General features: G+C 43.2%; 1 protein-coding gene across 8 annotated transcripts in view; it reads right to left on the reverse strand.

Annotated features, from left to right (window-relative positions):
* The window catches only part of EBF1 (EBF transcription factor 1), a 266,875-nt gene that overhangs the window by 235,296 nt on the left and 6,341 nt on the right, over positions 1-25,238 (reverse strand). For all 8 annotated transcript variants that reach the window (XM_066197371.1, XM_066197370.1, XM_066197369.1 and 5 more), the window contains exons 5-6: positions 19,467-19,540; positions 12,619-12,687 (exon numbers count right to left, since the gene is read on the reverse strand). In XM_066197371.1, coding sequence (XP_066053468.1) covers positions 12,619-12,687; positions 19,467-19,540 — 143 coding nt within the window. The remainder of the gene's footprint in view (positions 1-12,618; positions 12,688-19,466; positions 19,541-25,238) is intronic.

The following is a 25,238-nucleotide window of genomic DNA, read 5'->3' on the forward strand; positions in this document are numbered from 1 at the left end:
GAAGAAAGGAAGAACATCACCCCTGCAGCTCTTCTTCTAGGGCAACAAAAGATGTTAGGATAAGTTATCTCTGCTCTTCCCTCTCTTGCATCATTCTCTCTTTACCTTCTTACTGTCATCTGCAGAACTTGTGTCTATTGTAGTTATTTGGATTGACTTCTATCAATTAATTTTATTTTCTCTGTTTTAGGCAGGAGAAGCCAGGAATGGGACTGCAAGCGTGCAACTCTGCCTCCAGAAACTTTGGTGAGGAGTTCAGGCCAGCCCCAGCAGCAGCCACCCTGGAGATGCATATTAATGAGATAAACAAAATAAAAACCCAGCCCTGATAAATCCTAATCCCTTGTGGGCCAGGCAGCAGGGGCAGTTTGGGGGCTGAGCTGGGGCTCTGCTCAGCTCAGGGGTTTCTGTGCAAAGTGGCTCCCTCCAAACGCCAGCTCTGAGAACCCAGCTGGTTCTCATTTCCAAACAACCAGTTTCTCTATCCCCAAGTGCTAAAGAAAATAATCCCAGCAATCCATGACTACACGCTTTCACAGGGACAGCAGTGAGAATTTGATTGTAGAGATAATTAAAGTCATTCCTGAAACTTGCAAGGAAAAGAAGCCGGAGCGGGGGGAGAGGAGGGGGCCAACAGGGACAACGATGCTCATGTTTAGCTCGTGTTTAAATTGAACTAAGCTTGGAGAAGTGGGGACACACACACTACTTTTAGGGAATTTGTTTTCCTGAAAATTCGGTCTTCCTCACCCTAACAGTTACAATTTGCAAAGAAAATGTAATAGACTGTGGCAAGTAGGAAGATTAGGATGAGGTTTGGAGCCTGGCTGTTCCTAATTTGGCAAGAGTATCCAGAGGGAAATGCTTTCACATTCTGGTAAACTTGAATAAAATTACGTACAGCCACTTCGATTAGAAGGGTTTAAAGGGAAATGATACCATAAAAGCAATAAACTCCACTGCTATCTGCTTCAAACACTGAAAACATCTTTTTAAAATTAATGTTTCCTGCAGCCCTGCCATGAGTTAGGTCTGAAATAATTTTAATATTAACGACACTCGGGAGCAGGTCAATCTAGAGCCAATCACACGACTGCATTAGTCTTCTACATCTTTCCAAATGTCCTCTGCATCTTTCCAAAACAGTGGAGTAATTTACACCACTCCAGCTGGTGTAAATCAGCAGGGTGTCCCTGGCATCAGGAGAGATGGGAAGCACTAGCCTCACTGAAAAATAATCACAATGATGATGATTAAAAGGAAAAAAAAAAAAAAACCCACCACACCAAAACCCAAACAACAAAAATAAAAGCTTGCTCCCAGCAAAGCTAAATTGTACAACCCCCGTGTCACACGTCTGCTCTGACCCTCGTCATCCTGAAATGGGTGTGAAATTCAGAGATGGAGAGAAAGAGTTTAAAGCACTTGTAATCTCTCCGTCTGCACTATCTGCCTTGAGCAGGAAGGAGGGATCCGCTCAATGAGAGCTATTCAGGGCCTCTCAATTAACCTGATTAGTTCAGCACGCTGCTCTCATGAATGACACCTTATCTTGGAAATGAAGGAAAAAAAACTTCCTCCGTTCTGGAGATACAGGCGGCCCCTAAAGCCAACGCAGCGGCGCCCACGGGCCGGCTCCCCATCACCCCGGGGAGCTGCTTTTGGGGTGGCAGGGCCAGGCAGCCCAGGTGGCCCAGGCAGGGAGGGAATCCCCCTCTTTGAGGCCCATCCAGGCACATGATGGGATTTGGTGGCAGGGGAACCCTCCCAGGGGCAGCCGCAGGTACCGCGACCCCCAGGGACGCTGCGGAGTGTCGGAGTCTGGAACTCGTTTCATAGGTGGCAGATTAATGAGCAATAACTGGGTTACCATGGCAAAAAGCATTCCCAAAATTCTCTTTTGTTTCCCCGAGAATAGTCTCCCTATTTTTATTTTCCCCCTCCAAATCATGCCACTCTGCAATAACACAAATATTAACTAACAGCGTGTTATTCCTTCAAGTGCGGATGTCAACAAGGCTGATTGTTACACACAAACTCCAAGGATTAATCAGGGAAAAGAGGTATCTCAATTACAATTAAAACGCTGAAAACTCAAATTTATGAATGGCCAGACAACTCTGAAGACATTTATTAGGGAAATTCCGATGACTTCAAAAGTATTAATGTACTAATGAAACATTAGGGCATGATGTATTAATGCTCTTGTAATTTCTGACAAATTGAGTTACCATTGTCACAGCAGGGCAATCCTTCAGGAAAAAAAAAAATAAAAAAAAGGAAAGTTCCTCTCTCCTGCCACGTGGTACACGACAGATGACAATTTATGTACACATAATGGGGTTCAGCGAGAAGTTTTCCTCCTACACCAGAGTACTGTTTATTCCATTTTTCAGAATGCCAGAGCTATTATGGAGCTCACTGTGCTTTAAAAAAAAAGCCTAGGGATTGTCTTGCCTAAACAGCTCCATAGGGCAGAGACTCTCCCATTGTGCATCCCTCACTCAGCAGCCTCAGAGTGCAGCAGGGCCCAGTAACAGCAAGCCATGGTACCAAAAGAAAGACCCAGAGACAAGAAAAAAAAAGCTTTACAGAGCTGCTTTTAGCACATAAACCCCAGCACGGCAAACAAATTCTGCCCCAGACCACAGAAAACTCTAGGGCACTCATTTGTAACACAGCTGAATTTCCTCATTTTTCTTTAAAAAAGAGTAAATCCTGATCCAAGCTGCAGGTCCTTTCCTTCCCTTTCCTGTAAAACCCCCAAAAAGATATTGCAGGGTGTAGACTCCCCTCTGCAGCCAAATCCCCGCTCGTGCAGGACTGTGCCAGAGATGTGGAGGCACCTGGAGCAGCTGGGAGGAGAAGCGACCATCAAATCTTAATAGCTCTGAGTGTGGCTAATTTTATTCTTCTTTCAGAGCAAAGAACTTTATAATGAATACAGAATACATTTCTCCTCTCCTTGTGTCATTTTTCTACAAAATTTGAACTAGGTAAAGTGGTTTTTAACATCCACTTATCAAAGTGACTTAACATCTGGGAAGTCAGCCAATGGTTATGTAGTGATGCAGATGCCAAAAAATCCAACTGAAGGATTATATTGAGGGAGTTTACAGAGGAGACCTGACTCAACTGGGTGGAAGTTGATGGTTGTCCTGGTCAGGAGAGCCTGAGAGTCTCTCTGCAAAACCGTGGATAAAAATTAAGGAAAAGTATTGCGGTTTAAACAGCTTGTTTTTAACCCATTGTAGACAATGGCTGTATCCTGCACCAGTAACTTTTTCCAAAGGCAGATTTTGGAATCAACAGATGAATAGTTTGTCAAAGTCCAAAAGGAGATGAACAGAAAAGGATTTTCTGCCTCTGACAGTCGAGACAACACTAAGAGAAAAATCATTTTTTGATTGCGAGACACTCACATTGGAATAGTAAGTCTTTCTAACATTTAGTTATTCAAAATTAATCTGTTCCATGGTCACAATCATGTTACTCGAGGATGTATTCTCTTTTTTTTTTTTTTAATTAATCTTTGAAAAACATGACCTAAACAGTCAGCTAATTGAATTATGTGTTTAGCTGAATGTTTGCAACTCTGATTAGAAAGTCAAGGTGAGAGTAGCACTAGTAAAACTCAAGAATCAAGCAAGCCTAAATGACCCTGGCATTGTAGCATCAGCTTTTTTTTTTCTTCTTTTTTTTTTTTTTTTTTTTTTTGGTAGCACCATTTTTCATCTCTTTTTTAGCCCAGCATGGTGCTGGAAGAATTAAAGAAAACAATGAAAGAACAACTGAGTGTACAGGGTAGGATTTACTGGCATTTACTTTTAATTCTATGGTCCTTTGCTCTGTGGCTTATCAGCCCTATGTCAGCCCTTTTTCCTCCTTTATATTTCATGAGGGGACCCACATGCTGGTACTGAGAGACAGAGCCCAAGTGTCTGTAAGCTTTTTGTCAGGTAAAAAAGAGAAGAAAAAGGAAAGGAACAAGAGGAAAAGCAAAGCTAAGAGGCATCTATTAGATGTCACTAGGCTTTTGTATTCATGTCAATGATTCAGGATTAGAGTATTTGAAATAATCTTATTGAGAGAACTCAAAAGCCCCACAGAGGGAAAGCCTGCTCGGTAGCATATGGCAGAGCAGCAGACAATATCTTATTAAGGATGTGTTAGCTAACACCATTACTTTTTATATTACATTACTGAACTCTGGTGCCTCAGCCCGTTAGCGAGATGCCGTAGTTGTGGAATGCCAGATCCGGGCGAGTTGTTACAAACCCAAAAAGATTTGGCCAGGCCTTGGGGGCAGGGAAGAGGGGTGGTACTGGGATGCTGCTCCCTCAGCCCTCCCCAGAGCCCTGGGAAGGGGAAATGATGTCCCCAAAGGAAGGGGACAGCACCCAGTGCCCTCCCGCCTTCCCCACCTCACTGCCACCACTTCAGGTCACCTCCTGTCTGGGAAAAACACGGGGTACAGAGGGCAGCTGCTGCTCCAGCCCCAACAAAAAATCCCAAACTATTGCCAGACGCTGCTTCTTGTCAGATGAAGGCAATTTAATTTTGTTATAGTGAATGCTGTTAGTCTAAAAATCTTTCTTTGGTCTTGGACAAAAGCTTGTAATTGGAGAAATAGCTCTTTTTAAAGTTATCTTCATCTGCCTACACCTTTAGAGGCAGCAAGAAACCAAAGACAAAACAGCACTGTTCATAGCATTTCAATGATTGCTCTGAAAGGCTCTATATCTGGGTCACCTTACTACAGTCCAGTATATCATTTCAGTGACTTGACATAAAGCTTTTTAATAACTAATTTCATATCACTCGCATATTAACAGCAACAGAAAATTCGTATTCACATTGCCTATTTCCAGCTGCTGTTTTTAAAAAGCAGGTAGGAATAAATTATTCCTTCCACTTTAAAAAGAAAAAGAACCTCTAAAATACTGTCCTTAGCAAAAAAAGTAAACACCCAGTTGATACAGTAATATATTCTGATCACAAACTACCTATGCAAAGTTGCTAATGTGACACACTGGGAACTTTGTATGGGTTTTCTGTACTTTTCCAGAACTGTTACAGAAAAAATATCACGATGTTACAGGGAAGGAGGAAAATTCATACCAACATTTCCCACTACAGAGACTTGATGCCTTCTGAGGACAGTGTTAAAACCATTTCTAGAAACTTAGTCACGATTTGCACAGTAACCTACAAGTGTTTCTTACTCTCTTTTAACTTTATTAGTTAGATGTTGTATTAAAATTAAATACTTCCAGCAGGCAGAAGTGCCTGTGAATTTAACATAGTTATTTTAATAAGTATGGCAAATTACTTATAAGAATACATTTTGGTGGCTGGAACGTGCAAACGTTTATGAAAACTCACATGAAGGAAACTACTCACACACCTCAGCTCCTGCAGGATAAAGCTTGCGTTGTGTTTTTATCCAGTAAACACTGGGACAGAGCTGAGATACATTTTTCATGTTCAGAAGAATTTTAGCTAATCTGCATTAAAACTGAGGATGATCTCTGCAAATACATTTCCCCATTGCTCTTATTCATGTATGCATTCCCACTGCGACAGCAAATATGGAAATAAATCAGGTGTTAAGATGGAAGAGGAAATTTATCCACTCCAGAAAGTATGTGTGTATATATATGCATATGAGAAAAAGAGAGGGTTTTCCCCCACACACACAAAAAAAAAAAATCACCACTCTTGAGAGGGAAGAGCTGGCACTGAGCTGCATGGAGCCAGGGAGCCCACTGTGCCCAGCACATCCTCCCTGCTGCAGGACAGACTTTGAAGAAGGAGTTCATATTAAGAAATCAATAGGTATGAAGAGCACATTTGAAGTTTTGTGACAAAAAAAAAACAAAGGGATGGATCACCCTGCCAGGCCCTGGGCTCCTACTGGGACCAGAGCATTCAGAGCTTTTCTGGCACTGCAGGAGGTCACTGCACCAAACTTTTTAAAGCACCTCCAACCTCAAATACCCAAGTCCTGCCACCAGAACAGAGCAGCAGAGTAATCCATGAGGTCTCAGCTAGATTCCTTTGCACAAATAAAATCCACAGCATCTTCAGGATGGACTTTGAGGACAAAAACAAACCAATTGTGTCTCCTAAAATTGTTAACCCTTGCTGAGCAGGAGACTTTTCAGGAAGAGCTCAAGGGATTTACTGACATGGACACGCTGACCTTGGCCTTGGGGCAGCAGGTCCAGCACATCCCATGTGTGCACTCAAGTCACAGCTGGCCAAGCCCCTGGCTATGGGTGAGCACTAACAGTCAAATGCCAAAACTAGCAACCTTGTTTTCAGATCCCCCCCTCCCCAGGACATTTAACACAAGCTTTTTAGTCTCCCTGGAAAAATCTCGATTTTTACTCTGCATCAGGAGAACCATTTCTCTTCAGGAATGGGATCATCTCCCTGCTTAGAAATTACTGAGCATTCAGCACAATGAGCCTGCTTTGCAATAGAAGCCTCTGCTACACCACCAATGACATTAAATAGTAATAATCAAGCATAAGATCACAGTTAAATAAAGCCCCAAACACTAGCTGTGGATTCAAAAGGCATCACTGAGAGAAGCAAGTAACTATTAGAGTAGTGTGAAATGTTTGCAATGAAACCCAAAACCACATAAGACTTGCCTGGTTTGGGATTTAATAACAAACTGAAAACTCAGAACAGGTTTGCTGAGAAACTCACAAACCTTCTGAGTGAAGCTCAAACCAAATTAAGGTTGCGCATAACACTTCTGAGATCACACAAAAATTCTTATACTTGGAGGCAGAGAGAAGAGAAATCAAACAAACAATAAGCAGAAGCTGGTTTGACCCTGACCAAGTTCATTCAGCCCCAAGAGCAAAGTAAAGGAATTTATAAGCAGAAGTGATATGTGCCAACCCCAGCAGGCTGAAACCAAGAGATTTTTGCAAGAATCCTTGCAAAGCTACCCCCAGCTCTGGTGATTTCATCACCAGAATGAAGACTGACACCACATGCATGAGGAGCACTTGTAGAGAGACAAGCATGCAAGCCTGAATCTCAGTGTGAGAAGCATCTACTGATCAGAGTCTCCCATTTATCTCACAACAGCTCAAAATGCCTTTGGTTGCCTAAGTCATGTGGGAAATGTTCTGGGTAATGCTTCTCAGCTGCATCAATCACAAGCAAATCCTGGAGGATGTGTGTTTGGGTCCCTCCCCTCTCAGCAATGTGTGGGTTCACAGGCTCCCGGAGCTCGCATGAAGCGCTCCAGGCCAACTTCTCTCTCTGAACACCCTGCTTAGAGGCCCAGAGGGTTTAGCAGCACAGCCTGAAAAGACAGCCTGGGAGACATCTCTGTGCAGTGCTGGGGGTAGCTCTGTCACCCAGCTTCTGCTCCTCTGACTCCTCCCTGATGGATCAATAACGCCCATCTAGCTCTGGAAGGGGCACAGCAATGAGGTGGGGGGGCTTTCCAGCACAAAATTCCAGATAGCAGCCAAATATTCACACCCAGGGATATTTTGCACCTAGGAGGTCCATCAGAGTGCTCCATGCCTGTCCTCCTGCTCCTTCTGTGTGGAAAACCCACCCAAGGGCCCAGCAGTGATGGGACTTCCAGGTTCGCACAGTCCCATCCCAGGTGCGAGCAAGGGGGGGACAGGACATTGGCACAATCAGCTTTCCCTGACTCCACACAGCCACGTTCTGCTACTGACCAGTGCCAGAACGGGGGCAGGGGGACAAGGATAGGACAGGGCAGAGACTGGCACTCCTGCCAAGGGGCCACTGCCAGAGCACCTGGCATCTGCTGCCACTCTGCTGTGACACCAGTGCTGTGATGAGCCCACGTCCCTGTGGGCTGGTGGGGATCAGCTGCAGCACTGGCCTCATCCCCTGCAGCAAAGCATCCCCCAGCAGCTCCCTCTCAGCAAAACCCACCTTGCCCCCTTGCCAGAACCTCTCCTGCATCTCCTTCCCCCTCTCTCCAGACATGGAAAGCTACTGCAAAACGCATTATTTGCCACATCTACCTAAGCAGTGTGTTAGTGGGGAGGATGTAGGGAGTGTGATACAGTCCTCCCAGTCACTTTTCCACCTGCCTGGTATTTAGGATGAAAAGATGATCAGGCCTGTAAAATACAATCCACTACATGATGACTTGTAAAGCAGTAAAACAGAGGTAATGAGTTTTTCATGTCACTGCACAGTGAAATCCTACCCACAAACATAAAACTTTTCAGGTTACAAGCTGAAAGATTTCAAACCCATCTGTAGGTGAGTTGGCTGCGTGTGCTGGGACAGGTTACAAAGAGCCCAGATGAGCATCCTGCACCTGGTGGAAGCACAGAGGCCTTTCAGACACTGCTAGGCGGTCATGCATTAAAATGTACTTTGGTGTCATCTGATATCAAGGCATAGGAAATATTACAACCTCCAATCCATGAGTCCCCACTTTGCCCAATGGACAAGAGCTGTGATGGCACTGGAAAGGCACAAACCTCCTCATTGCTCCCAAACTGCATCCAAATGCCACATGAAGACCTTCATTATTACCAGAGCAGGGCTAGAAGAAGCCCTGGCTATCTCCTGCCCCCAAAGGTCACACAGTCCCTCCCAGAGGAGCTCCAGCATGAAGCCCCTTGACTTCCGCCTCACTTAAAGATTATCAATCCAAAAGATAGACACTGGCCAGATTCTCACCACAGGTCCTGCCTCTATTGGTAAATACAAGCAAAGCCAATCCCAGGTCACTGTCATCAGCTTACTCAAGTTCTCTGGGAAGAAGCAAAATTTGGGATGAGCCAGCAACTGCCTGTTTTCAGCCCTTTCTCCATGCAATGTCTCAAGCAGGATATATATCATATATATGGTTTATATATTTTCTGTCACTATATTTGGGATTGCAGTGGTTATTCCTATTTTATCAGTCAGTAGGACTCCTATTGACTGGATGCAGCCATAAAAGGTAAAGGAGCCCCAGCAGGCACTGGTAACACCATTAAATATCGGTCCTGACAATGGTAAATTGGGTTTAAAAGTTTGGAACAGAGTGCCAAGAGAGGAGCCTTTTCCTGAACCAAGGAATAACACAAAGCCCCACTTTCTCCCCTATGTGACTTTTGTCATTATCATCTTTTCTGATTCTTACAAAGCAAACCTAATTAGGAAGCTCTCTCATTAGTCTTCCAGAAAAATTAGCACAGCTTATGCTAATTACTCCTGTAAAATTTAATAAACTCGTTGAAATGGGAATAGTCTAATGAGGTTTTATTTATTGAACTAAGATAACTGTAAGGAAAAAGGTTAGGACACCAGGATATCCAGAGTGGTAATAAAACTACAATTTATTCAATTTCTTCACAGGAATTTTATTGCAAAGCTTTTAAATTCAAATATGAGTTACAATTTGAAAGTTAAATCAATCTAGAATTTAATTTAATAACAGGAAGTGCTCTGTGTTTTCTTTAAGTGTGATTACAATACAGCCCTGCCACTGCACTCGTAGGAGGAATTGTGCATTTGTATTGTGACAATAATACCCCTTTTAAAATGAGTTCCTGTTCATCAGATCTTCATCTCAACACAAGTAACTGGATTAGCAATAAAATATACAGGCTATGCTAAGAAGATGATACAGACGCACACAGATTTCCAAGAAACTTCCTTGGGATGACTTCTCTGTAATCATAATAGATTTGTTTTGTTCTCCAGAGAAAATTTAAATCAGTCTTTTATATGAGTATAAATTTCTTTAGGTCCCTTTCACTACTGTATCTGCTGATACTATAAAAGAGCAAAGTATAAAACAATTTTATAAAGAATAAAGTCATACCCTGATTCAAACACAGCTACTTTCTTTCTTTCTTAAAACCCACATTTTCATTAAAGAGAAATATACAATTGGGTTTCACATATATCCAGGGTTTGAAGAAGAATACAACACATGTAACTTTGAAGTTACCAAAGAGCCTTTTCTCCAAGTTCACCAAACCACCACAAAGCCAGAGCCCGCTCTATCCCAAGTCTCTCCAGCCCCATCAAAGAGAATTAATTAATCCCAAATATTATTCCAACTTGTCAGAAGAGGATAGCATTTCCATGTAAGTACATATGTCAAAAATCCCATGGATAGATTCTATGTTAAACTCTATGTTAGGTCAGAGTTTGTGGATTCACAAGATTTGATGCAAGAGTTAGATTAAATCCATAGGCAAAGACTCGATCAGAGCATCAGGCATGTGGGAGTGCTTTAACCCAAATGGCAAATGAATTCTCTAAGCTCAGTGCAAATAAAAATAACTAAATATGGCTTTGCATATCAATTGACATAATAGTTAAAAACTGTGTGCATGGAGAAGTGACAATGGAGCCCAACCAAACACATGGCCTGACTTGTGCAGGCATTTTAACCACAGAACAATTTTAAAGGACTCGTTTTAAGGTAAAAAGGCTCCGTATACATCACTTCATCCTTTCCAAACCAAAGGGGACAAGAAAAATGAATAGGATAAATGTCACAAGAAACATCACTAAAGCCACTAACTGTATAAAGCACATACTTGCCTGGCCTAAATTGTTTGAACTAGCCCCAGCCAAGAAAAGGTTTTAAGTACCCTACTGGGACAGATGCGAAGCGGCAACAATAGAAGCCACACTAATGCAATCCAGGTAACACAATCCTGTTTCAAAAACACGGGGAGGGCTAATTACAGTACTGCTGAGTCAAATTTCTTATGCCATTGCAACCCACAGGAACAGGTCAAAATCAAGTGTTATTCAAACCACAGTCATATCAACCTTCTGTATCAAAGTCACAATTTAAAACCAAGTGAAGAACTTTAAAAGCTTAACCCGTTCACAAGCCAAGTGTGATTCGGTGCGGGTGGCGAGGCAGGGTTTGTATTATCAGCTTTGAATTGTGTTTAGCTTGCATTTTAAGAAGAAACTTCAAAATTGGTTAAGTTTTGCATCAATTTATATAAAAACTGAGGAATAGATCACCACTCGGAAGATAAAGCCGTCTTTTTTCCTGTACCTCTTTTCCTCATTTTGCAGGAAGCATGTAACAGACAGCATCTCTGGCTTTCAAAATTTAAAACGATTTGCAACTGGCAGTTTTGCATACTAGATAGTTAAACAAAAATATTTCTGTAAACCTGCCATTAGCATCTTAACATCTCACTTTCCAGTACAATGAAAAATTCATGTGAATTTTGTAGCTTTCATGTTGCTCAAAATGCCACTCTAACACCATGTTTATAGTGTTCAGCTCTGCAGCATGCTTATAAAACACAGCTCTGTACAGGTTTCACTGGGGGGCTTTCCCCCACACACACTTCCTCTGGTGCTGCTTGATGCTCAGAGAAGATGAAAATCTGCCTAGTTAAAATAGATAGGGATATCTTCTGAGATTTAAACATTCTCAGGGTTACTTATTACAGCTAATCAAAACATCTGCTGTAAGCATCCAATAAAAGCCCTTTCCTACCCAACCCATCCAAGAACTGGGAGCTGGGATGAGCACAAGGCTCTGGACTGCTCTCCAGTGGGGGCCCCAACACATCAAACCCACCTCACCCTCTTTCATAAAACAGATGCTCTGGCATGGAAGATACTACAAACTTCATCCAGCAAACATAACTCAGACAGCAATGCAAGGAGAGGCACATCCTCTGTGCCCTCACCCCTGTGTGCTTGGGTAGGTCCCTTTGGGGTCCCTCTACCCACAGATCAGTGCAGGGTGTTGCTCTCCCCAGCCCTGACAGACACTTTTGGTACTTGGTGGACATTTAACTCCTCTAGAGTAACGCTGCGCAATACCCTGGCTGTCTCACACGGCTTTGGAAAAACACATTTGGACAATTCAAAAGTAAAAATGGCTCTTTGGCTACCAGTTTGCATAATTGGCAAGCAACAGAAACTACACATGGCTCAGAACAACAGGAATAGATGTATTGTAGTACAATGATTTACTCAGTGATGTCAGATTAGCAATATGGATCTGTTTAAAAACACAATAATTAAGACAGACAAAAATGAATTAATCAACTGACAATACAGTCAAAATAGTATTCCAACCAAAGAAAATAAGAGGAGGGAAAAAACCTTACATTGCAGATCTATTTTCTTAACTGTTTTTATGCATAAATAAAAGCCTTAAAATGTAGATGGATTGCATCCAACAGAACTACAGTAGCTAAGTGATAATGATTCAAACATTTTTCAAATAAAAGTTAAATATTTATAAGCACCCAACCACATTTCATAAATCACAAACTATTATTATTTTATTCCTGAAGCTTCCCTGGCATAGCATGTGAATTGAGTCACAGAAAGTCAGAAAGAAAAATCTCCTCTTTATGCACATGAATCAGTTACAAGAGCTGGAGCCCTCCACAGAGCAGGGTGCTCCAGTATCCCTACGTTATCCCACATATGGCCCTTCCAAGGCAATCACAACTGCAAAGCACAACTAATTCTGTATCAAAAAAAGCAAAATTTCATCCGTATATCCTCCTAATTCTTCCCCATTAGCAACACAGGGCAGGTGTTTCATTATAATGAGGAGAGGGAGGAAGGAAAAAAAAAATGGAAGGAAACAATAGCAGTCCTTACCTGTCAATTATCACTGGATCTGATGGAGTCTCATTTCTGTTGCCACAGCTTTTCTTGTCACAACAGCGGCTACAGAGCAAAAGCGAAAGGATTTAGTGCGACCATTACACTGTAAAATCATCATTACGAACATGGTGGGTTCAAATTGCCGGCTCGAGTTACCCTGCCGGCCCTGCCTGCAAATCAGTCAAATGTACTGGGTCACATATGGGTTAATTACGATGTTTAACTTCTTGCACAGCTGGTTAGCAACGGAAAATATAAAAAGAGAGGGGTTTTGCCCCTTTCACAAATAATAATTCAAGGATCGCCCCAAACAGGGAGAGCTGCCTGTTTGTAGCCTCTTTTCCGCGGGGTTTAACAGTTGTCCCGCAGACGCTGGCACACAAAATAAGGCAGATTTTTTTCCCTGCTGAGCCTGGTTTTTACATTTGCTTAACGCTTGTGTTACACATCCACAAGATATTCCTGCTTCCACACAATTCCCAGCTACTGGCAAACCTCCCCCCAAACTCCGAGAGCACAATTATTCTCCCTCTAAGAAACGCTGGTGTTAATGGGGGAGCTAAAATGCAAGCAGCAGCAGCAGCTTTTTATGCTCGAGCGCGCCTGTTTCCCCAAGTTTTCCGAGCATGTTAATGATCACTAATGCCATGGAGAGCTCTGCTCTGGCTGCTGGTGCCCTGCATCAGGTCAGACACAAAGCAGGCATGTGAAATATAAGCTCCATCTCCCAAAGCACTGCTTCATGGCTGACCTCGAGGCTGGGATTCTTTTTTGAATCTCATTGTTTCCTAATGAGAAGTTAAATTGTTGGTTTTTTGATGATTCCTTGTCAAGGGTTGTTTTCCATACGGAGGTGTAAATATATTGCAGGTGAGTTCGTAGGTGAGGGAAATGTGAGGTACAGGATTCCTGCTCCAGGTGGGAATCCCTCCTGGTGCCTCTGGAGCTGTGGCTGGGAGTTGCCCTGCTCTTCCCACCACGCCATCTAAACCCACGACACCAAATCACAGCCCCAAAGGTCAGCAAAGACTTGAGATTTCATCCACCCACTCACCCCCGGGGAGGAAATCCCCCATCTCGCAAGGAAAGAACCTGTTTGTTGACGTTCCTTAAAAGAAAATCCCCCACTGAAGTCAAGACTTCAAGAAATTTGAAAAATATAAATAAATCAAGAAGCTCCTGACTTTCCCAAGTCCTTCTTGGTCCCCAAGGACCTGCTGGACACAACCTGGGCGGCTGCAGAAACCCCACCCCATGATGACACCAAGTGTCAGGCAGTGGTGACAACCCCGGCTGCTCTCCCTGGCCAGACCTGAGCACATCTCCCTGTTCAGTAAATTTTCTGGTCAACCTCAACCACACACAACCAAATCTTTGGAAACCACTAAGTTTGTTCCCAGTGGCATCCCAGGGACCTGCATCTTGCCTGTATTTCAGCAGCTGTCAGGAGGGACCCCTGCTCACTCTCCCTCTCAGATGAACTATTTTCCTTTCCCCAGAAGGTGGAAGAACATCAGGGCAGGAAGAAGCCCTCAGAAGTGCCACGCTATATAAATAGCCGTGTTGGGAGTATGACAAAGGTTCTCTTGTGTTGCTGAACAATAGAGTGAATAATATACAGTTACCCACCAAGATTAGCAATAAAGCAACTAACCACACTAAAGATAACAAAAAAGGGGCCTTTTACAAAAACAGCCTGTTTAAACATGGCTTAAAAAAAAATAATAATTTTGTTTTCAAAGAGAGGAAAATACATAATTCTTTTCACCGCAAAAAAGCTTCAAGGCAACTATTCAGGGCTGAAACTTTTCACAGTTAACACATGTGTGGTATCTTCATTTCGGTGGAAGTTACATTGTTTGGGATTGCCAAAAAAAACTGCTTAATTTTACAGCACAATACCACAATTGATCCACCAGAAAACGCCAGAGCCTTGGCACCCTGAAAGTATTAAAATTTAGGAAGGAATAAAATATGCTGTAGGTAAATAGTCCCAGGGACATTCGGGGGCTTTTTTTGCCTATAAAAGGATTTGTCATTGGAGTGCAGCTAGAATGTGTGGGGTGAGAAAATTTACCCACAAACAAGGCAATAAAAACTGCTAATCATTTTTAAATGATTAAAATGTAATTAGAAACAGAGTTGGCACAAGTTAAGACAATGCAGTTCTTGTGACTGAAGTGAATCAGGGCTAGTCCTGACATTCTCCCAGCAGACTGGAGGGACAGAAATTGCCACACTTACTCAGGCAAGCAAAGGTTCCCAGGCTCCCAGCACGAGATGGGCAAATACCACCATCCACACACCACCAGGCTCAGAGGTTGGCACTGTCCTGGGGCATTAACCCACAGGGAGAGGTAGCCACAGGGGCCTGGGGACAGGGACACCTCGGTCTCACCTCCTGCCACAAGTGGGATGGAGTCAGGCACTGACCAGTGGGGACAACCCAGCTTTGAGAGCAAGGGAAACACTTCACTGCCCCTCGGGTGGCCCCTTAATTGGGGTACCTTCCCAAAAGAGCGCCCCAACAGTCCCAAGTGATGGTAGGAGACCTCACTCCTTGACCACAATCTGAGGGTGATGTGGAGGGGCTGCATGGCTGGCACATCCCACCATCTGGTGGCTCTCTGGCATGAAAGGAGACCTTGAATATTCCTTCATGATCTAGAGAATTATATTTGAAAATTTAGTTTGCCTTTTGTGTTTTTTTACCCCCCGCAACAGCAGAATTGGAGGCCTCTTCGCTCTAGTCTTGCTATGCAAAGAATTAAAGCATCACGCAGATCTTGAGTTTCAGACCTGGTTAAAAGTGCTTTTAATTCAATTTCCCTCAAAAGCTTTGGCTTTTAGTGCCTACTTAGCACTTGGAAATAAGTTCCTAAATATTCAGCACCCTTTCTCCTTTCCCTGAAAGAATTTTAAAATTCCCAGGAGCTTCTCCAAACCACTCAGAAACCCTCCAACTCCCAGCAAGGCTCTGTGCAAGAGCAGGGAATGCCAGCTCCTTGTAGCCAGGAGGACAAGGACTTGTCTTTGCTGTTCTTCCATGACACCTCTCCCCAGGTGGGGCCAGGAGCCACAGCTCGAACACAATGCCATGCTGGCCCAAAGGAAAAGCCTACAGAAATTGATTTTTTTTTTTGTGAGGTTTGCTTGTTTTTAAAAGTAGTAGTCCTTGGTAGTAACGCAGCTCCTGCACCCCATCTCTGAGCATCTTGCTGTTGTTGTCATCCTCATGGCTCACTCCTGAACCTCTCACCCGTCCCTATCCTGCTCCTCCCCAGGCCACCACCACCTCCAGCTTTTATTGCTGCCTTTCTCCTCAGCCCAGCTCTGGCGACCTGCTGCCTTCTTGCTCCCCTTCATCCTCCTCCTCCTCTTCCCTTCCATGTGCCCGAGGATCTCTGCCCAGGCCCACAGGACGAGCCCTCCTCACCCCCACGTCTGTCCCCCCAGACCCTCCCTGGCCGTCCCCACCCCGGCGTGGTGGCCACAGCGTCCCCCGTGCAGGAGCCCTGCTTTGTGTATCCCGGGGACAAAGAACAATGAGGAATTAGGGGCCCGTGGCCAGCGCCAAGGAGACTTTGACTGCCAGGCCCCAACAAGGCTGAGTGGGAGATTTTGCATGAGGTCCCAGCGAGGTGGGATCCCTCCCACCAGTGATGCCACGGGGACAACCCCAAACAGGCTCCTCACCCTGGAGCTTGGAGGTGCGGGACCCCCTCGCCAAAACAGCTGTAGGGTCTTCTTTCACACAGACAAAACCCATATTTTACTCCAACCTCATTCTCAGAAATCACTGGACCATTTTAGCTGAAACTTTCCAAAGAAAGTCAGCCTGAGGCTGACACCCTGCAAAGGATATTTCAGCCAGAACAGTTTAAGTTTGGCAAAGCTGTAAGCCACTGAAGGTTTCATAATGGAAATTGTTGAGGCAATATTAACTATAGATGTCCCTCCCCATGCTGCCTACAATACTAATAAATTCCACTGAGGTTGTGAATTCTCCCCAGCTATTAACATTTTCACCAACAGTGTAGATTTTTATATCTGACAAAACACAATGAAATCCTTTGAAATAAACAGCTACCTGAAGCAAACCTCAGCTTCGCTCTCCTACCACTGCCAGGACTCTCTTATACATTTGAATTCTTTGTCTCCTCTGTGCCGTAGCTGTAGTACACTATAAATACCCAGCTTTGTCACATAAATGCAAAGTTTTATTGTGCAGTTAGCCTTGATAGAAAGCACTGCTGAAAGTTGTTTAGAAATTAAATATCTAAAACAAGCTATTTTAAAATACAGAGCCCTCACTATTTCATGTCTGAAATGAAGAAATTTCATCTTAGGGAGAGCAAGCTGTCTTTCACACCATATGGCTAATGGTAGTGCATAGCAATTAGCTGGGCTGATTAATGGGGAACAGACTCTAATTTTATGCTTATAATTGAGGCTGCATTTGCACCCCTGGTGCAAATTCAGCACATCCCAACTTCCACTTACAACAGGCAAGAAATCAAGAGAAACAGAATGGTGTGGAGAGAGAATTTTTTCCCCTTCTAGACCCCTAAAGAGCATCAGATTTGCAATTTAAAAGCGTGTTAGCAGCACAATAGATGACAGATTTGTGCAATAGGGTCAAGCGGCCTGGTAAACAAACAGCACCCTCTTACACACGTATGGGCAGCAAAGAAAATGGGGAATATCTAATATGAGCTGTAAGAAATTTGAATGTGTCTCCCTCACCCCATCAGGAACACAACATTTGCCTACTACAGTCAGTTTGGGTTTTTTCTACCCCTCCACCTTATGGCCATGAAACACAAAGCAAGGACCAGCAGTAAATAAATAGGAGGAGAAGAATAAAGCTTCTGAACCAGTGAATTTTAAGAACAAAGAAAGTGCTAAGGGCCTTAATAAAGGGAATGGCTGCGCATCTTTCCACATTCCCAGAACAGAAATAATTTTGTCTCAGTCAAAGTATATTGAATGGCTATAAATCCGTGATGTGGGCATTTGGTCTTCTGGTTAAAACTCAGCCCACTATATAAAGTTTTAATTTACTTCTTACACTTTATGTTTCTGAAGTATCTGTATGGAAATTAATTCATAAAATAGTTGATTCTGGCTCAGTGAGTTATTCCTACCACCAAACCTTGCTGGTTAAGGATCAGGACACATCACCCAGGACTAATGGCAGATTCAGACCCTGACACTGCAGGCGCTTGAGCATGTGCTTAATTTTACTCATGTGCCCAGTCCCACTGTTTTACTGATCTGTTACAGGAGAAAAGTAAAAGGCACTTGAGTCTTATCAGGTCAGGGGCCTCCTTTAATATTTCCATGAATTGTTCATAGCTAGGGATCCAGTGTGAAAGTCATGCTAATTGGGCCAATGAATTTTAGGACAATTACAGGTTGTCAACATGACTGGGATTCCATTTGGAAAGGCAGAAGTGGCCTGGAGTCCTCAGCAAGGCAACGAGGCTCCCAATGGCAGCAGAGGCTCAGGCAACTCTTGGAGCTGCTGATTGTTCTGGAGGTGCAAACTTCCTGGAAGAAGCCAAACTCACTGAAGGAAGCAGCCTAGAAAAGCACGACATGAAAACTAAAACCCCTCAAAGTCCTGCTTCAAGGAAGAATTTGAGGGGAGGGCTGTGAAGGGTTTCACCCAAGCTGGCAGAGCAAGGAGAGCAACTCCTTCTCTGCCTTCATCACAGGGTGCTGCCCCCAGCAGGGTTTTAGCAGGAGGAGCTGTCAGTGGAGGACAAAACACGCAGATCCCAAGAATTTAAAAAAAAAAAAAATTTAAAAATCAACCAACAGAGAAGTTTCCATCTGAGTATTTTGTCAAAGACTCTCCCCTGCCAGGAAACCCTCATCCAAGTTTTTCTTTTAGAAGTGGGTACTAGTTTTTACCCTCAAGTTACTCCTTTTTAGTAAATGTGTTTTGTAAAAGTTACAACGCATGCAATGGCATTTTTACAGTCTTAAAACAACTGATTGTAACAATGAGCTTATGCAAGAACGCCTCGTCTTCCACCAGGGAATTATTTTCTGCCATCGAATAACATGTAACAAATGATTTTTTCAGACATGCAAAAAACACCCACTAACTTTAATGAGACTGAGAGGTCAAGCTCTCTGAGGTGGCGAATAGGTCTGTGGTAAAAAGGAAGTAGAAAAGGCTTCACCTACTTCAACCAGCCAGAAGAGAGAAGGAAGCAGCTGCAGAAGTTTGGGGGAGAAGATATTTGACTGAATTAAAGTCACCAACCCCAGACAGGGGTTGAGAGAGCACTGGGCAGAGCCAAATCTGCATGGGGAATTCTAAAGAAAATCAAGAAGACAACATCTTTTGCACAGAGAAGCTTCAGCTGCTCTGCTCCAGCTGAGTGCAGACCCTGCATGAGCAGCAACCAGGGCAAAAGAACCTCCTGACCTCACTCCTTAATGCACCTCCAGAAAAAAAAAAAAATAAAACAAAAAAATACTATTTTGTCATTTTGCCGAGGAGTTTTTGTTGAGAATTGGGGGCAAACGTTTATTGCTACAAGACTATAATAGATTGTTAATTTCAGTGAGGAGACCTTTTGTGGGCTACAGTGTCTAAATGAAAACCAGCAGCGTTCTGTTAAGAATAACTCTTTATAAATAATTGAAAACTAGTGTGACGACTGAGACCTTGCTGCTAATTACACACACCGAACAGCGTTATTTTGGGATTGTTTAATGCAAGAAAGATAAATTTCAGTCCGAAAATAGCTGTAGGTTCAACCTAGATTTTGGGAGACAGATTCATCTTCTCATCACTAATTAACTGGAAGAGGGGTATTTCTTACCTGCACATTATTTCATGCGTGAGCAGAACTCGGCACATTTCTGGGTTCTTGTCTTGGCCTTCATATACTATCGCCTAGAAACAAAACACATTTTTAGTTGTACATAAAGTTGAGTTTGGAGAAAATCAAAACACGCCACGGTAAGCAAAGGCTCAGCGAGTTACAAACTACAGCTCAGGCTAAAGAGACCTGGCACCTCCACCAAACCTGCTCCAAGACCTGCAGTTGTAAAACAACACAAGCTGAGTACAGCTAAATTCCCTCCTCTCTGTTGCACATCTCTGCAGCGGTGTGTAGGTTGGGTTTTTTTAGTAGTCAAGACAACCACAATTTTCTTTTCAATTCAGAATAAAATATAAACCTAATAGCATTAAAAAGGAAGGGGGGGGCAAGAAAAAGAAAGAAAGAAAAAATAAAACCAGCAAGGCTTGATACACTTTGGGTCCTATTCATTAAAAAAAAAAAAAAAAAAAAAAAAAAAAAAAAAAAGACAGAAAAGAGAGAGCTCATGCATTTTTAATTACAAAAGCTGCACAGCCCAGGCATTTTCCTGGTAGCTCCTGAGAAAGAGCCTGGGCCTGATTCTTCCCTTGAACCTCCTGATCCAGCGCTTTCCAGAGAGCACCTCCGGAGTTACAGAGATATAAATAAGTGAGAAGAAGGCCCTACCAGAGCAGAGGAGACCAAAACAAACAGAGGATCAACCGGCTTGAGAAATTTGACTCTGAGACAGCACAGGGAGAATCCTTTAAGCTAAAACTGTGGAAAGGCAGTGTGTTCACATTTCAAGAGGAGTCTACGTTTGCTCCCACCAGCAGCACCAGCAGCGAGGAATCAGCGTTACACACGAACTGGGTTAGTGCTCACAGCCCCTGTGGGACAGGATTTCCATCTCAGCCCCATGGAGTCATGTTTTCCAGCCACCCCTGCTCCCAGGCACCAGACCCCCAGCAGCAAAACAAGAGTGGAGTTTCCTTTGCAACAGCAGCTTTTGCTGGCACCGAGGTTTCTAAATCTCACTCCAGAGCTGGGATTGGAGCCCCAACCTCGGAGGGATGACCACCCCTGCATCTGAGCATCAGCACTACCCTTGAGCTTGGTGTGACCTTTTCAGCCTCTAAAACACAGAATTCAAAACAAGAAATCAGGGGGAAAGATTCAGCAGGTAAAATGACATCTGAGATGGCTCTCCCTAGAGCTAACGACAAAATAGAGACTGAAATTTCAGAAGTGTGCTCTATGGATGAAACACGTTTTAAGGAATGAGATCAATTTGAAATGGAAGCGTGAAAAATACTGACAGAAAAGTAAAGCTGCCATAATAAAGAATGAACTGCTTGTCCAGTCCTTTCAAATGTAATCCAGAAAGGGTAAGAGGTGTGGTACTTCCAGAAGGGGCACAAATCCCAAGACACACAAATCTGAAGAAGCATGCACTGACTCTTACACAATTTAAATGGCAACATGCAATATTAATATTACGCATTAGAAAATTACTTAATAATTCCATAAATAATATCAGGAACAGACCTGTGTTACCTTCGGTAGTTTTAATTTTTTAACTTCAGTTTTGCTATGGGCCTTCCCCTAAAACCTGAGAGCTCTTGGGCTGGGGTTTTATAGCTGATGAAACAGATGATGCCATTAATTGCCATTAATGGGCCCAGAGTCTCACCTGGCTTCTGCCCCCTCATTTCCACCTGAGAGACACAACAGCTGTGAATCCAGCACTGGGATAAAGGGGATGCACAGAAGGTCCCCCCAGCACAGACACCAGCAACCCCCTGACCTCAGCTGGGACCCCCACCTTGAGCTACTTCCACATCAGTGCTCAAGAAAGATATAGATGTTTTGCTAGAAGCTTTGGAAAATGGACTTACAGGTATTACAGCAGGAGGTGGGACAAATTCAGAAGAGCCTCATGTCCAGCATTAAAAGGGAAGATGGGGAGAAGCTTCTTCCAGGCAAAGCCAGAGAACTGAAGTAACTGGCTGACACCTGGTGGGGTCAGTCAGTGGGGACATTGTTAAGACTCCAGAAAACCCCAGATCAGGTTCCACCTGGCACTGGGACAGGCCGGGCAAGGAGGAAGCTCATGGCACTTCTTGGACTTCATCAATAGTTAAAAAATAATCTTTCTCTGAGAATGCAGAGCAGGATGGGAAGGAGCAGATCTGCTTCTGAGGCCTTTAGTGGGGACAAACACCACCAGCCCCCTGTCACCTCCAGACAATCACGTGACGTGGGAGGAGAGGGCTGCTGGACTCAGCTCGTTCTTTTCATACTTCCAAATATTAAAATAATTTACCCAGGATGGGTTAGCTTGTTGCCAGTGGAGCCAAGGAAGTGCTAGAAACCACAAGCCAGAAGGCAAGATTTACTTTCTTTTTTCCCCCTGTCCTCTCTCCTCCTCTCCCCTTCCTGCTGCTGTGCTTACTTAACCTCCAGGTAGATGCTTAAATAACTCAACTAAATAACAATAATGAATGGGCAGAGTCAACACTGTGGTACATAATCACCTTGTCTGTTGTGTTTAGCATCAGTGATCCCTTCTTTGCGTGCATGACATTCTTCTGCCTCCCTCCACGTTAAGGATTTGCTTCTCACTTTATTTGCATTCAATTATCGAAGTCGCACCCGTGCACATTTTGTTTCCTCCGCGTTTGTCAAACGCGGCTCCTCTTGCCTGCCCTGTTCCTGCAGGAATTTCTAGGAGATTCTGGGAAGCAGGAGGACGCGCTGGGCTCATCTCTGAGCAGCTCATCCCCATCTCCCCACTCCTATGCCCCAATTTACTTGTGAGAAGGGCCAACTTGTTTGCCCCCATGAATGGCTGCCCGAGAGCCCTGCAGATACTCGAGCGCCTCGCAAACCGCGCCGCTCTGAAGCATTAATTCTACAATTAGCTTCAAAAAGGAAACAGGAACTGCTAAAGTTTCAGATCGTTAGAGCTGCCAGAAGTATTTTTACAGGAAGGGTCTACTACGTTAGTGTTGTGAACATGTTTAACTCTCAGATTTGAAAGGCTACTCTTTTTAACAAAAAAATCTTGATTTTTTTAAATAAATCACGCGGTTTTCAAGCTCGGGCGTTGAAACAGGGAGATTGTGTCGGGGTTCCCTGTTGCACTAACGTCGTCCTGATTTTGTCAAATAGGGATCACGTTAATGAGAGACAAAGTGAAAGTTACAGAGCATAAACTTAGACCACAGCAGAGCTAAAAATAAGCCTGCAGATACACATCAGAGTCGCACAACAAAACACCGGCAAAGGAAATGCAAAATTATAGACTTTGGGTTTTTTCTTTTTGTTTACTTCATGTCGTTTTAACTCGGTGGTGTTTCATAAGCACTTGAAAATAGCGTTTCTTCTCCTGAACAACTTAAACATTTCCCCACAAAATTTACCTTCCATTTTGCCAGCTGTTACTCACTCAAGTAACCTTCCTGCAAGTCCCAGTGAGTAAGAATCACTCATGCACAAACGGACTTCAAAATCAGGCCCCGAAAAATTAGTGTCAAAAATACAAAACTCCCTCACTTCTATTTAAATAAATCTGCATTAAAAGTTAAATCAAATTCAATTCACTGCTTAACAGCAAATAAAAATTACTACACTGAGCACATCACAGTCAAGTACGTCCAAAAATTCACTTAAACTTTTCAGTGACAGACTCCATTATTTAAAAAAATAAGAAGAAATAAAAAATAAAAAGGATGTGGGGCGATATAAAATCAGGGCTACAGATCTCATTTAATCTACTCTTTCCGCCCTATAGAGGCAGTAGGATAACACAATATAAGAATGGACAAACAAGCTGGAAAAATACAGAGAAAGATTTTCCCCTTAACCATTCCTGAATAAATCCAGATTTATGCTGGTACAAGTGAGGGCAGAATCGTCTCGTGGTGTCAGTTTGCCAGTCAAGCAATCCTGCTTTCAGAACTGGACGAAAAACAATCTTGAAGGAATGAGATCATGGTCATTATATTACTCAGTTATGTCATGGCCTTGATTTTAAAAGAGTAAGAGAAGGAGAGAAATCACCAGCGTGCATCTAAATCCACTTGCTTTCAGATTCCATCTGCCTCACTAAACAAAGTATCTCCCTCACAGAAATAAAAGAGAAGGGAAAACTCATTAAAATTAGGGTCTTTTCCAAAACAGAACTAAAATGATTTGGAATGACGTTTACAGCTGTACACACAGGGAGAAAATAAAATCCTGGCCCCACCGAATTCAATAGGCGCTTTGCAATTGACTTCAGATGGGCCAGAATTTCACCCAGAGAGGATTAGGCTTGTATCCACTATATATCTACAGAGAAAATACTGTGAATTACATTTATTTGGCTTTGAATCCTTAACCCTCAATTACCCGAGGTTTTACCCCTTCCCCAGGCAAAACCTCGGCTCATCCCAGGGAGGTTTATCCCGGACAAGCAGCGCGGAGCTGGTCCCGGGGAGAGGACAGGGAGTTCTTGCTCTGCCTCTCCACACACATTTCAGAAGCATCTAATTATTTTATCCAGTCTCCCCCTGCCTTTGATTCACAGCCTGCTTATCGACGTATTCACACAAATTAAATAAATTTATCTCTCCTAATATGTTCATTTTTAATGGTTTTCAAACATTCACATGGAAACAGCTCTAGCGTAAATATCCCAGAACAAATGGCTGTATATTATACAGGAGGGAGCAGTTGGGCTGCCAGACTGGGAATGCACCAGGCCATCTGGCTCAGGCAGTCTCTCCAAAATCCTCAGCTTTGTTTTCACCCTCAGACTCCAAACAACACATTTTCCACTGTGATGAGTTTACATTTTCCCAAACACAGGTCCTGATCATGCATGCAAATTCCAAACTTCTCCATTCCTCTCTGTACAAGAAAATTAAAATCACCTGCGCTTCTGACATCTCACCAAAGGCACAAGAAAGCTGCTAAAATCTGGCGCAATGTAAACTTTCCCCGTCACAGGGGTTAGGATTTGTTTTATGTTTGTGTGAAATTTCTCCGAGTCTGTTGAGGCTCCTCTGAACTTATTGATAACATTTTTTTTCCCATGCATGTAGCTGCCAGAGAAGAGCCATGCCATGCACAGAATAGAGCTGATCAAATATCTGCAGACATCAGAGAATGACAGACAAGTCAACAGAAAAACCATTTGCATCCAGAGTTATAGCTCTGGAAAAAAAAAATCCAAATATAAACAGGGTTTAAGTCTGAAGGAAGGATTTTTGACTCATGAGGGCTCTCAGCAACAGACAATAGCCATTGAGCAAAACTTATGATTGTTAAGGTGCCTGAGCCATATTAGCATCCTTTATATCTTATGGATGAGAACGGCTGAAGGAAAAATGGGTGGGGAACAAGTATTTCAGATTTATTTCCTCCATCTCTCCTCATAGTGAAATATCACAACTTTATGAAAATACAGCCAAAGAAATAGAAGGCATCTCTTCTCCATAAACATATTAAAATCCTTTGAGTTGCCTAAAAACTCCAGTTTTATTAGAGCACACATATTTCACGTTTTGCAGGCAATTTCAAAATGCATCATTGTTAGAGGCAGATCTTCTGCGGGAGGAGCTGTTGCTTTACAGAAAGCAACAGCTATAAAGTTTGGGGTCCTACAGGGTTTTGAGTGCTTTAGGAATGTGATCCTGACATAAAATGAGGTGCCAATATAACATAAAAGAAAATTTAATTAAGCCAGTATTGACACCGAATGTTGTTGCCTGAACTGGAAAGAACTTCTCTGCCACAGGAATG

Source organism: Chamaea fasciata, unplaced genomic scaffold (genome assembly GCF_029207755.1).
Source record: "Chamaea fasciata isolate MVZ Bird 193981 ecotype frontalis unplaced genomic scaffold, bChaFas1.0.hap1 SCAF_15, whole genome shotgun sequence".
Classification (NCBI taxonomy): domain Eukaryota; kingdom Metazoa; phylum Chordata; class Aves; order Passeriformes; family Sylviidae; genus Chamaea; species Chamaea fasciata.